This window comes from Juglans regia, chromosome 7 (assembly GCF_001411555.2).
Source record: "Juglans regia cultivar Chandler chromosome 7, Walnut 2.0, whole genome shotgun sequence".
NCBI classification, from domain to species: domain Eukaryota; kingdom Viridiplantae; phylum Streptophyta; class Magnoliopsida; order Fagales; family Juglandaceae; genus Juglans; species Juglans regia.
In genome coordinates, this window is record NC_049907.1 from 25845734 (window position 1) to 25860099 (window position 14366).

At 35.0% G+C, this 14366-nt stretch overlaps 1 protein-coding gene across 5 annotated transcripts; it reads left to right on the forward strand.

Moving 5' to 3' along the window:
- Window positions 1–5456: 5456 nt before the first annotated feature.
- Window positions 5457–10585, forward strand: LOC108987340 (protein TRIGALACTOSYLDIACYLGLYCEROL 1, chloroplastic). 5 transcript variants are annotated; one of them, XM_035692261.1, is made up of 5 exons: window positions 5457–5529; window positions 5698–5861; window positions 6780–6822; window positions 9144–9246; window positions 9335–10585. In XM_035692261.1, the coding sequence occupies exons 4-5, from the start codon at window positions 9200–9202 to the stop codon at window positions 10350–10352; spliced, it is 1065 nt and encodes a 354-aa protein (XP_035548154.1). In that variant the 5' UTR covers window positions 5457–5529; window positions 5698–5861; window positions 6780–6822; window positions 9144–9199; the 3' UTR covers window positions 10353–10585. The 5 variants fall into 5 exon arrangements, with proteins under 5 accessions (XP_035548154.1, XP_035548155.1, XP_018815784.1 ...); XM_035692262.1 differs by lacking the exon at window positions 6780–6822 and having other exon boundaries at window positions 9321–10585; XM_018960239.2 differs by lacking the exon at window positions 6780–6822.
- Window positions 10586–14366: the final 3781 nt, after the last annotated feature.

Genomic DNA, 14366 nt, shown 5'->3' on the forward strand with positions numbered 1-14366 from the left:
TTAATGAAGTATCTTTTAAATGGTTTATTTCTTTTAAAAAACGTGCAAATAAAAACTTAAATTGAGTTCTTGTCCAAATATTTTGGCCGCAATTTATTCATTCGTCACAGAAATATATATATATATATATATATATATATATATATATATATATACAATAAAGCAAGATGTTGATTTCCTAAAATAACTTTTGTTTCAATATTTTTAACCAATATATTGATTTGATAGTTTATAATTTATATTTAATTTTGTGTCAATACCATAAGATATCTTTTTTTTATTTTTTCAAGATAGTTAGACCTTCTCACATACAAGACAAATCTGCTATAATATTTAATAATGTAATTGTTGTAAATGAATAAATGATATCGTTTTAAAATTTTGTTTTGTTTATAATATTAAGGAAACTTTCACTCTCTTCTTTTAGAATAATTGGTGATGAGGATTCATCATTGGGTATTATAATTTGTTTATCAATTTTTAATAATATGATTTCAAGCCACGTCAATTTTATGAGTTTATTGAGATTCCTTCATGAATAAATCAATTTCTCTTTATCAAATCTCATTTCTTTATCCATTTGCCTTATTAATCGTAAATCATTGTATATAATTAAGCCAAGTCTATTGATAGTGGTTATAAGAATTTTTCTACATATCAGTTACTGTTCACGACTGATATGTAGCATACCTTACATTTTTTTTTTCAAATTTAATTTAATTTTTTTTTTTCAAAAGCAAAAAGCACGTTTTGTATTTTTTTTGCATCCCATTCAAATATTCCCCACCAACATCCTCCCGCCAAATTGGAACAAAATCCCTCATCTTCATCTTATACATCATCTCTGCACCTAGCCATGGCGACATTAGTTGGGGCCCCACTGACAGCCATCTCGGCTTTCTACTGCCACAAGCGCAGCGTCGACCAAGTCCTCCAGCATATCATCTAGATCCGCCGCATGCCCCCTTGCAATGCTAGTGACCACTGTGTAGAAAACGATAACAAGGCAGAAGAAGAAGAGGAAAAGGAGGTTGGAAGCAGAAGCACAAGATGATGACGACGGTTACAGTTCGAACGGACAGATGGAGGTTGATTGGAAATTTTGGTCCCGGAGTCTGTCGAGGTCGCTGGACGAGAACATGCTTCGCTATTATAGAATTTCATCCTCCATGCTCAATGTGGCTTCGAGAAATGATTGGCCACAAATCACATTCAAACCTTGAATTATCGACTCAGCTAAACTAAGTCGTAGAGCTGCATTTTGTTTAAACAGGAATTTATCATTTTCTCAGGTCCTAAATGGTAAATAATCTATGCTTCAGAAGCTCAAATTATTTTCTTATTTTGCATTTTCTCGGAAACCAAACAGAGTTAATTAGGAATTTTTATGCTTGTAATTAGAGCCATACCTAAAAATCATGAATAACCATTGCTTGTCGATCAAACGCTCACAAAAGCTCCTGCAATTTACAAATTTGAAACCACGAGATACATGAAGTTGCAGAAAAATACCAATAAAAAGAGGATGATATGATTCTCAACTAATCTCCAACTTCAAGCTCTAATAAATACCCAAAAACATCAAGAAGAAAAAGGCGCGAAACTCTAAGGAAGCTTCGGAATTCTCAGAGTGTGGTGCAAAGCTTCCTTAGAGTTTGGTGGAATAGAAGCTCAAGAATTTCCTTTAGAAACAGAGAGACAAGCCGTAGGAGTAAAGACGGTACGAGAGAGGAACATGGGAGATCGGTTTGAGAGAGGAAGTTGGCTGATTGTGTGTTTCTGAAATTGTCTTGATTCAATTTGGGGCAGCTAGAGCTATTCGTAGAGAAGGAAGCTTGAGAAGAGGAAAGGAGAATGAAGTTATTCGCATGTGTGAGGGGAGGGGGGTGTTTGTTTGCCACCTCAGGTGTAGGGTGTGCGTTTTGATACATGGACTGATGCAAAGATTATTTCGTGGTTATAATATTACCATAAGGAAGATTAATCGAACAAATTGTACCATCAAGTTTTACTAACGGTTCTCATACCTTTTAGGGAAAGTATTGTGGAAGTCTTGCTATGAATTTTTCTTTTTAGTATGGCTGCTAGCAATCATTTTTTATTATAACCTTAATTAAAAATACATCTTTATACCAATGAAAATGAGATATTTGAGGACAACGTAAATTAATTAGTAGATTACTAATTCTTTATTTAAATTGAATAGGGTTTCCTACAACATGTTTAGTTGATAAAAAAGTCAAAGTATTAATAGCATCTTCTAATGATTGACTATCTGTCTATATATTATTACTTCATTATGTCTAGATTGATTTAATATTCAGTTTCAATCTTCGACTAAGAGGTAGTGGTCCCACCAGTGTTTTTACTGACCAGTAAATTCTGTGACAATAATATGAGCAATTTAATGATTTTATTTTTTATTTCTTTTGTATACATTAGCTACCATAATCATTCATTGAAAATGATTTAATGTTTAATATTTAGATTGGGATTCGACTTGCCTCCAATTGCAAAGTAACAGAACATCTCCTGTTAAGACTTTAATAGCCAGCGTTGCATGTTGGCAAGCAAAACCCAACCATGTTGAGAATATCCTTGCAATTTTAGTAAAAATAAACTTTAAGAGATCATTGAGAATGTCTTGCATTCGCTATGTTATTTATGTATTTGTAGATAAATATATTATTTATTATAAATATTAAAAATATATATAAATATCTTTGATACTAATTGCTATGTTTAATGGGTAAATAGACTTTTTTTTTTTAAATTATTATTAGCGTGTTTAATGGTTAAATAAATGATTTTATTTTTATTTTTTTGTGGAAACAATTATAGTCGATGCAATGTGTTGGGCACATAAGAGGGTAAAGCTATTGCAAGTGCCAATGTGGAGAACATTAATATATTTTTGTTTTCTAATATCTATAATAAATAATATATTTATATATCAACACATAAATAACATAACAAAAACAAAGATGTTGTCGTTGGTCTCTTTAAAATATGGGTGCTATCCGCAAAGTGTGAGGCGGGGGCACCCCCTCCTCACGCCCCCTCCCTGCACCATGTGGGTGGAAGGGTTTCATACCCCACCCCTAGGAGGTAGGGGCAGGGCCCCCCGCCCTACTATCAGGGGTGGGGTTGAAACTGCGCTTCGCCTTGCCCCCCGCTCAACCCAATGTCAAAAATCTTTTTTTGTCTAAAATTTATTTTCAGACCCAAATTATAATATAATTTCTATTAAAAAAAATATGAACTCATTAGAGTTGTATTTTGGATTGCTTTGACCTCCTAGCCCAACAATTATATAGAAGGTCAATGAAACACAATAATCATACCTAAGCAATGCGGGGCTTACTGTTAAGCTCTTAGGCCATGTTTGGATATACAAAATCATCTCATCTCATCTTATCATTACAGCTTTCCCAAACTCTCATACAAATATAATAAATAATTCAATTTTTTCAATTTTTAAAATAAAATTAATATTAAAAAATTATATTCTAATAATATTTTATTCAACTTTCAACAGAATATCTCATCTCATATAAACTGTGTAACCAAACGAGGCGAGTGTGAAGCAGTTGTGGGGAACCTACTATTTTGGATTTTTCAAGAGAATCGATTGCAAATGAACCACCTAATTGGTTTTAGGAAACGAAAACTCAGTATTTTTGGAGCAATGGTGCCTGGAGAATTGAGAGTTTGAGATATGAGAACATCTCGTAACTTTAAATGAGATGAGATAAAATGAGATATTTTAAATAGTAGTGAGATTTTTTTGAGTTAATATGAGATGTGATAGTTTATAAAAAATTGTATGTTTAGATAGTGAAATGTGATGAGATAGTTTTGAATTTTTGGGATTTGATAAAGGAAAATACTCAATTAACAACTGGGTATTCCCAACTGGGATCCGACTAGTTTTTTTTTTTTACTTAATGATTAAGTAAGTATTTTTTATTGATGTTGTGAATTATTTTTAAAAAAAATATATTTAAAAATGATAAAAAAATGCATGAAAAAAGGAAACACACTAGGTGGGATCCCCGTCGAGATCCCTCATGTGTGGGTGTAGAAACACTATTTGATAAAGGGGCGGATTCTACCAATGATTGAGTAATAATTATGAATATATTAATAAAAAATAATATTTATGAGTAATTAAAAAATCTATCATAAATAAATTTAAATTCCAAAATATATTTGAAAGTTGTTGGTTGAAATTTATATTTTCTCTTTATTAAAATATATTTTTACCTATTTTATTTTTCTATATATAAGAAATTTGTCATTTTTTATTCTAATTATAAATTATAGTAATTTTGATTATTGTAATAAATAAGTATATGAATTATATTGTAGATTTGTTTTAAATAATTTATTAATTTTAAATTTCTAATAAAATCCCAAAATGCACTTCTATTCAATACTCACAAAATTATCAATTTTTTTTGTGAAAATATATTATTCTAATAATGACTTATTGATTATTCTATTTTAATCACAAATAATTTTTTTTACTGCATAAGATTCTTTTTACTGTTTATGCCAAAACGAGATAAGTTTTAAAATTTAAAGATGAAATAAGGATGTGAAATTAATCGTTTGGATAGATAAAACTATCTCATGATCAGATGAGATAGTTTTTCGCAAACCAAACCGGACCTTAGTTCAGTGCAAGTGCAATTTTAATGAAACAGAAGGATAGAAGGGAGAGTGATTGAGGGATAAGAAAGAGTGACATTCGAACTTGAGGGGAGTGAGAGCTCGAGGATGGCTCGAGGGGAGAGACTGAGGCGGGAGAAAATCTGATCCAGGAGAGAGAGGCTGGGGGGAGAAAAGAGTTATCCATAAATTTTGTAAGATAAAATAGTAGTACTACAGAGCAGCCACTCATGTAGTTGTGCACACATTGCACATACTAAGTGGCTGTTTCTCATCCTTTTGTTTATTTTTTGTGCAAAACGTACCAGATGTCTAACCCTCTCTCTCTCTTCCTCTCTCTCTCTCTCTCTCATAAGCAGCTATCTCTCTCTCTCTCTCTCTCCTCGACTCTCTCTAATCTCGATCTCTCTCTCATCCCTTATCGACTCTTTCTCATCTCGGTTTCTCTCTCTTATCGTCTCTCTCTCGTCGTCACTCTCTCATCGTCTCTCTCTCATCTCTGCTCGGTCTCTCTCTCATCTCATCTCTGATCGGTCTCTCTCACATGTTTACTCGGTGTCTCTCTCATCTCCGCTCTCTCTAACCAGTTCTCTTTAATTTCGAATTTAAAATACGTATGATTTAAATGATGCCACGTAATGTGTATAAAAATGGTTGCTGGCAATATTTTTCTAAGATGAAATCAGTCTATCATAACTGGGGAAAGCTCTCAATTTTTACACCAGCCACTAAAGATTTGCCACGTAAAAGACTTAGCAAACTATACTTTACATCCATATTCAGTGGATTACATATTATTATCTTCTCTCTCTCCCCCCCAACCTCCTCGAGTTCACGGCCCAAATCCACTGTGAGGTGATTTCTCTCCCTTTGAATACCGTTTGTTATTCTTATTATTACCCATTTGGTGATTCTTAATGTCTCTCTTGGTTTCCGGAGAAATTTTTGGGATTAAAGTTTTAGTTTTCTTCAGTATTTTCTTTTCGCTTTTGGTAATACTGGAGTGTGCTGCTCGTCATGTAGGTTTTGTCGTTCGCAGGAGTTGCTTTTCATTTGCCCCTTCTGTGGCTACCCTATTACCCATAATTCCTCACTCCAAACCCGCCACTACCCACATCACCTAAACCCCTCTGCACCTTTCACAGTTCCATCCCTCCTCCTCTCTCTCTGGCGGCATCCATCTTGAGGTAAGCTAAATATAGGTTTTGTTTGTTTGCTTACTGTTCTAATTGATAGGTAGGAGTAAAAAGGTTTCTCGCCCCCTTTGTGTGTTTGTATAATAGCAGTACAGTTATGCTAGTATTAACTATGTTTGGATCTTCCAAATCGCCGGTTGAGCCAATTATTTTATTGACTCACTACTCCATTAACAATGATGACAAGATTACCGTTCTGTTTGTTGGGGTTTTGTAAGAATACAATCAGTAATGCCCTTCTTTTCATTTAAGAAAATCAAAGAAGTTTAAGTGGTTTCATATCTGTAAATTGAACTATTCATTGCGTCGAGGATAGGTGAAAAGTTAGTTCATACAATTACGTAAATTCAGTTTCAAGATATATATTTTTTTTTTATAAGTAAGAAAATTCAGTTTCAAGATATTACGGATTACCTTTTGTTAACTTGTTGCACCTGCGTGGGTGCCCGTGCATAATCTTTGTTGCATCCAAAATAACACATACCTGGATGCATTTTTTGCTATTTTCCGAGCAAATTAGAGGTTTTGCGAACCTAAAAATTAAAGATGCATCAATATAAGTCATTGGCCAGTTTAGGAGCTTGTTGATGGCAGTCAATGCTATAGGTTTGTTCTTGATTAAAATTTTAATACATTCAGATAGTTGCCAACAGTTTGCAGAAAGTACATAATATGCCGTGACCGGTTACTAAATGCTTCTGAACTAGGATGTACTTCATGCCAAGAATCCAGGATTTTTGCGTACTTATCACTTGGGTGTGTTATTTTAACTCTGTATCTCAACCTTATCTATTGAGAAGGAAATGAGGATTGATCTTTGGTTGTTCATATCTTTCAAAGGTGGTTTGTTTGGTCCTGCCTGGGAATTGATTGAAGGGAGAGGTGGTTTATTTGGTGTTTTATGTGCAGGATGGATAGAGCCTCAGATAATCGTTCTCTACTCAATCATCAGGTAGGTTGTGAGGTATCGAGTTTACATTTGACCTGGTTAGTGCCTGTGATACTTCGTATTGACCGATGATTTTAGGTGGTGTATGTGATCCCACATTGCTTGGGAGGAAGAAGTTCTTGCTCTTAATAATGATTCCAATGGGGCTCAAATTGTAACATTTACTAATTCTTTTGGAGTAGGATCCAGCTGTGGCTTGGAACTGCCCTGGGGCATTACAAATAGTATCAAACCCAGTCCTAACAATAAATGTAGGACTAGAGCCATGTCACCTATGATAGCATGGCTTGATGAGGATGTTTGAAATTTAAGGGGGGAAATTGTGATATCTTGTACTGGCTTATGAGTGTAGAAGGTGTATGAGATCCCACATTGCTTGGGAGGTAGTAGTTATTGCTCTTTATAATGATTCCAATAGGGCTCAATTGTACCATTTTGTTCTTTTGAAGTAGGATCTAGATGTGGCTTGCACCTCCCTTGAGGCATTACTGTGCCTAAAGCTGTTCTAAACATGTTGGGGAGTTGAGAGTGGTGATTAGGAGAAGGATCATGAATTGTAGTGTTTAACCCTAGGGGTTGGCTCAAGTGGTAAAGGCCTTGGTCTTGATGGTATACTCCCTCCAGTCTAAGGTTTGAATGCTTTTGGATGCAAACAATTTCTAGGGGCCATCAGACTAGGGGAACTTCCCCTTGAATTACCCGAGGTGCACTTGCGAGAAACTCTTTACCAAGGGCCTATGCACTTCCGGGATTAGTTAAGAATTTGTTCTCAGACACCCAGTGCCAATAAAAAAGAAATGGATTGTGGTGTTTGGGGCAGTTTTTGCCTTAATGCTTGAACTAAATCATTTGCAAGAGCATAATTGCTGCGTTTGAGGGTATGGAGATTCTGCTGCAAAAGCTCATAATGCTGTCCTTGTGTTTGTATTTTTCCCAGTTGGTGGTGGACTTGTTTGGTTTCTTCATCTTTTTTCTTTTAGATTTTATCTTTTAGTCTTAAAGAGTTTATGTTGTCTTGTCTCCTTTCTCAGATTGGGGCTTCTTTTATATTTTCCATGTTCTTGGCCTTTGCATATTTCATTTACTAAGGCTTTTTGGGTGCCTCTCTCTTTTGGTGGTGGCTACTAATGGTTATGTATGGAATTTTGTTGTGTTAAGCTCGTGGGTTCTAGCTCAAATTTTAGATTCCTACCGAATGAGAATAGAGTGGAGGGTTTAACCATAGATTCAAAATGCACTGATGCACTGGGTATGTGTGTTTAAGAATGGCCTTTAAGCTTGTATACATGCACATAGATTTTTTAGATAAGGTGTAAAAAAAATTTTCCTGGTATTTTGGCCATTTTTTTCCAATGGAGTAGGTGGTTTGCTTGAAAATTTGGTCAGATTTGCAACCTGTATGAAATTCTTATTTTCACTCAACACCAAAGTGAACTGAATTCTGGTAGCAAAAGGATTCCAGACACTACAATGGGCCAGATCAATCTGAGTTGATTCGAGCCAATTGGATTCAATATTTTATTTCTTAAGGGTTCCAAACGTGCTAGTTTTTCCTTGTAAAGCTTCGTTGTTTATTTTTTGGGTGGTTTGTTCTGTATTCCTTTTTAATACGTATCGTTTGAACTTAGAACCAATCAAACCCCATCCCATCCTAGCATTTACTACTTGAGCTGAGCCCTAGCATAAGAATACCACTTTTGATTCTTTTCTTGTTTTGTTTGCAATGAAACTAAGATTAGGACCTTCTATTCCATTGCAGGTGTATGCTACAATTATTTAGACAATGAAAAAACTAGGTATTGTTTGAACTTAGAACCAATCAAACCCCATCCCATCCTATACATTTACTACTTGAGCTGAGCCCTAGGATAAGAATACTTCTTTTGGTTTTTTCTTGTTTTGTTTGCGTTGAAGCTAAGATTAGGACTTTCTATTCCATTATAGGTGTATGCTACAATTATTTAGACAATTTATGGTAAAAATTCCAAGATGATAATGTGTTATTACCTTCCATTGTTAGTATGCCTTTCTCTGAAATAAGTGCTGACATTTTACAATTCTTATTCGTTGCTCTTTCAATTAGATCAGCTTTTGACTCAGATTTTATATGCTTATCGTCATTTCCCATGCCTCTTATAATTTTTACTGGTACTTGAAAGACTCAAGTTTCATGTTCAGTTGAGACTATGCCAACGCTGGCTAGAGTACTTTTGGGAATGCCCTTTCAATGTGATCAATCATGTTGATTTTTCCAAAATTTTGAAGTATTCTGACAAAAATTCCAGACCCTTTGCCCCCTTCCTGAGTCTCTCTCTTCTGTACAGGCATCTGAAATCAGGTTACTCTCATTTACGCGTAGCGTAACAGCTGGAAACCAACTATGCAAACAGCTTCTCATCTCCATTCATTCTTGTACATCTCTACGAGGTCTCTCTCTCTCTCTCTGTGGTGCATGCATGATCCTGCTTTAAATTTTCATGTCTGTCAACTTTTGATTGAAGTTTCAAACTTGCAGAAGAAATACCATAAAACCAGAAGGATGCATGAACATGCAAATCTCTAATTCAAATGTGCCTATCAGAAAATTCTGCTATACTGGAAGACCACGGACTTGTAAAATTCTTATGTCTGTGCCACCGACAAGATTGTTTGCCTTTCCCAACACAGATGATGGTCACCCTTCTGTCCCTGTCGTAGAAGAAGATAAAAATACAAACCATGCACCCAATTCCGAAGCAGAGACCTTACTGAGTAAATGGTCACCGCCTAGGTATCTGTGGAGGGGATTATCGGTTCTTATCATGGCCGGACAAGTAATTATCAGGACACTAAAGGGAAAATTCCACTGGAGGAATACTCTGCAACAGCTGGAGAGAGTTGGTCCAAGATCAGTGGGAGTCTGTCTTTTGACTTCAGCTTTTGTTGGGATGGCTTTCACCATCCAATTCGTTAGAGAATTCACCAGATTGGGATTGAACAGATCTATTGGTGGGGTATTAGCACTGGCTTTCTCAAGGGAGCTGAGTCCTGTGATAACATCAATAGTTGTTGCTGGGCGTATCGGAAGCGCGTTTGCAGCAGAATTAGGAACAATGCAGGTTTCTGAGCAAACTGACACATTGAGAGTTCTTGGGGCAAACCCTGTTGATTATCTTGTGACACCCAGGGTGATTGCCTCCTGTATTGCTCTGCCATTTTTGACTCTAATGTGTTTCACGGTGGGGATGGCATCCAGTGCCCTCTTGGCTGATAGTGTTTATGGGATTAGCATTAACATTATCTTGGATTCTGCTCATAGAGCACTTAAACCTTGGGACATAATCAGTGCCATGCTAAAGTCACAAGTCTTTGGCGCAATTATTTCTATTGTGAGCTGTGCATGGGGAGTTACCACCCTGGGAGGTGCTAAAGGTGTTGGGGAGTCTACCACTTCAGCTGTGGTTATCTCACTTGTTGGTATCTTTATTGCTGACTTTGCACTCTCATATTGCTTTTTCCAAGGAACTGGAGATTCACTGAAGAGTTGTATATGAACAGTTGGTGAGTTTGTGATGTTTAATTGAAGTTTCTCCTCTGCTTTTTTTGTTGTTGATAAGTTCTCCGCTGTTAGGCTATGGATATTGCCTACAATCAGATACATAAAACAAGTATTATGTGTATAACAGTTCCTGCTTTATGATTTTGGACGTGCTGCAGTCTGCTTGATTTCCCCTTTTATTAAATTTAATAGAGGAAGGAGATGGTGATAGTGGTGGGTTCTATAGCATGAACGAGTTTAATAATTGTAGTGTGAAAGTTGGATTTCTGTAGGTTTAGTTGTTTCCAATTGTTAAGCTTCAATAAAACAACCCTGAAGCATATCATTCTCAGTTAAGGATTTTGTTGTGATTTCAATTCAACAAGTATTGGTTCCTAGAATTTCAAATAATGAAGCTTTGATATATCTACCCTGTGCTAGAGCAAAATATAGATGTCTTGATGTTTGGTGCTTCTCTCCGTTTGAGTAGTGAAGTGTTCTAAGAATACTCCATTATTATTTATTATTTTATTATTATTTTTTATCTACTTTTCGTTACTATTCAAGACTATTCAATATTTTATCATTATTTTTTTATTACATTTTTACTACTATTCACAGAATATCTGAGATTATCTCACTATCCAAACATTATAGTATGAAAAGGTAATAAAAAAAATAATGATAAAATTCTTAGTGAAAGTTGAAAGTTGAATAAAATATTGTTGAAAGTTGAATAAAATATTGTTAGAATATTATTTTTTAATATTATTATTATTTTGAAATTTGAAAAAGTTGAATTGTTAATTATATTTTGTGTAGAAATTTAAAAAATTTATAATGATGAAATGAAATAAGATATATGAAATTATTTTTGTATTCAAACGGACCTTAAGTGATAGATGTAGTAGATAAGATTGCACCAAAAGTTTTTCTAGTTGGAGGTGTGGAGAACACATCATTGACGCAGCTGACTTGATAATATTTTATTTTCAAGGTTCAAAATTTTAAATTACTCGCAAATTAAATAATTTATGTGAATAATGTCACGTTGTATCCTACGTACTGATGCACAAAAGTTTTTCTAGTTACAAGTTGGAGAAGTTGAGGGAGGTCACTTGCCTTGGACAAGTGCCCATGGAAAGGGTGATGTTTATTGGGCAGTAAGGGACGATTGGAAGAGGCCATGCCAGCTCGCTCGAACCTCGGTTATTTATTTATTTATTTTTTGATGTTGGGGAACATCTCTAAAGCAGGATCCTTCAAACCCACTCCTGTAAAGTAAATCCTGGTCTCGTGTACCGCATTCTCGAAAGTTTCTCCATACGGAACTTATTAAATTGTTGACTTTTTACTAGGAGGTGTGGTCTCAAAAGATTGTTTGCACCTATGAGGTGTTGAACCTTGAACCTTGAAAAGAGTGATACTTCAAGACAAAAGTCTTCACTACTTGGGCCAACCCCTTGGAGTTCGAACCTCGGTTATTTCTTTTAACCATGTCTTTGGGAGGCTAATACAGTTGCATATATCTTAGCAAAGGAGGGGGCTAAAGGCCGAAGTGACAGTTTTTTACTGCCTCTAGATAAATTTTTGGTTCTCTTAGAACTGACAGACTATAGTTTTGTTGCTCCAATCGATTTATTATGTATGTTTTCCTTAATAAAATACTAGCCAATTAAATGTGTGTGATTTGTATCACGGTATTCCTCTACTATAAGTGAGGTCATCAATAAAATTAGAATCTCATCTTTTTAAAAAAAAAAAAAAAAAAAACTATACAAGAGGATGAAAGTATTCACGGTTTTGTTGAGGTATGAGAAATTTCGAGAATTGTAGCAGCGCATGAGTCTCAAGTGTCGATATTAGTGGGGGGATGCAAGTGGTCAGATGTTGATGAAAATCTGAGGTTGAGGAACTTCTATCTTTATAAATAAGCAGTCTATAGTTAAGTCATTTTTATTATGATAGAGAAAAAGAAAAATATAGTAAAATTGTACAAAAACGAATTTTTATTACCCCTTTTTCAATTTGTACTATAAAATTGTCAAAATTCTTTTATTGTGTATGAATTAGGTGAAAATTACCAATAAAAGTAATAATTTGAGATGTAAAAATAGCGATTCTAATACATAGTTTAGATCATCGAGTACAAATTGACAAATATTTGAGAGTATGTATTTGTTTTATGGTTTCTAAAAAGTATTATTCTTTTGTATTTATTTTTTACCTAAATTATAAAAATTACACTTGAATTAGTGGTAGATTTTACTTTTCACCCTTTATTCAATATATTAACTATCAAATCCTAATCCAAAATACAAATTAAAAAAAATACAAGTAATTTAATTAAGATGTAAATTGAAATCTTTTATAGCTTAGAGTGCAAAGTAAAATGTAGCTAGGCAGTAATTTGTGGTGAAAAGTGTTCATTGTTGGTTAGTTATTGTTAGTAGTGATTCCTGCTTATTGCCTCCAACGAGCTTGCCATGCCAAGAAAAAGTCATATGAGCCCTTTTTGTCGCTCTGAATTTGCCAAAAGACATCTTCTTGTGGTGGTTATATCCGGCCACCCTTCTATTTGTTACAACAAAAGGAGGATATATATATATATATATATATATAGTTAAACTATAAGGGTCTATCTGAGAACATAAGATATTCTCAAACTATTTCACTATTATTTACAAATTATTAATTATTATTCACAGATATTCTAAGATATTCAAGCGAGCCATAAGTACTCAAAAAATGGAGGGAGAAGTCGGGGGTGACGCGTATATGCATGTTGCACAAGGATACAGTGTTGGATATGGTAATACAACAATCTTTGCAATTCAATCAATCACTTATAACATTGTCATTCAGGCAAAAACAAAAGCTCATGATCTTCTATCCAACCAAACCTTCCTCCAACTAGCTAGGAGGTGATCTCTACCCCCACAGTACTCTTTTCCATTCGAGGTTTGTGTGCTAAGACACTTGAGCAAAGCAAAAGAAGCAACATGATCCGGTCCCCGGTCAATCACCTAAGTGGCAGAGTTGATGGCATCGAAGCAAGGTCTATTGTATTGTTTACTAGTACTACTGCCAAAGTACTACTACTCAAATATAATCTTTGAAACTGATTTAGCTGCATGCTGCTGTTGTTTAATGATTTCACCATTCCACTTGATCTCCGCCATGGCAATACTGTCATGTTTGGGAAGACACGCTTGCTTTCCAGCAACTGTTATCTTTTTCTATACAACATATATGCTTATCGGAAGGGTAATTTTGTGGCTAATGATCATCTTGACAAGGAAGGAGCAGCTAGCAGGCGTCTCAGCTATCTATTCTTTGGCTAGTCAGTCGCCATCATTGCTACAGTTACTGCTACACCTACTGCGTGCTTGTGATTTTTAGTAACAATGGCTCACTCCCTAACCCGGCCTGGAGGTCTAGAGCTAGCGTGACATTCGAGCTCCACAAAACCAAACCCTTGTCGAGAGTACTGATCAGTGACCAATGTGAGAGTAAGAAGAGGAGGTACGAAAGGATCGAAGAGATCAACAGAAGAAAGCTGTCACCTCCACTCATTCTCGATTGGGGTTTGGTTGCGGAAAGAGTGGGATCACGTTGTTCCATCCCCCTCTTTTGTTTATGTAAAATATCATGTATTGCTTTTACTCTATTAAATTTTAAATTTGTTATTTTAAAAGATAAAGATGCTTGATCTATTAATTGATTGGACAATATCACATTATCGTAATAGAATAAAAGTTATAGAGAGTCATGTTACTATTAGCATTACTCTTGCCAAAGACCTATAGCTTGATTGACATAACCCCAACCTCCAAAAGGGAGATTTGGAGTTCGAAACCCCCCTCCCCCACTCAAATAAAAATTAGCATTACTCTTTGTTCCTTGTTTTTCGACTTTTTTCATTTTAAATTTTTGGTGACATAATTTTTGTTTTGCACGTATATTATTTGTACAATTACAAAATATTGATTGAATGAACTCAAATTGAACAAATCTATTTGAGAAACTC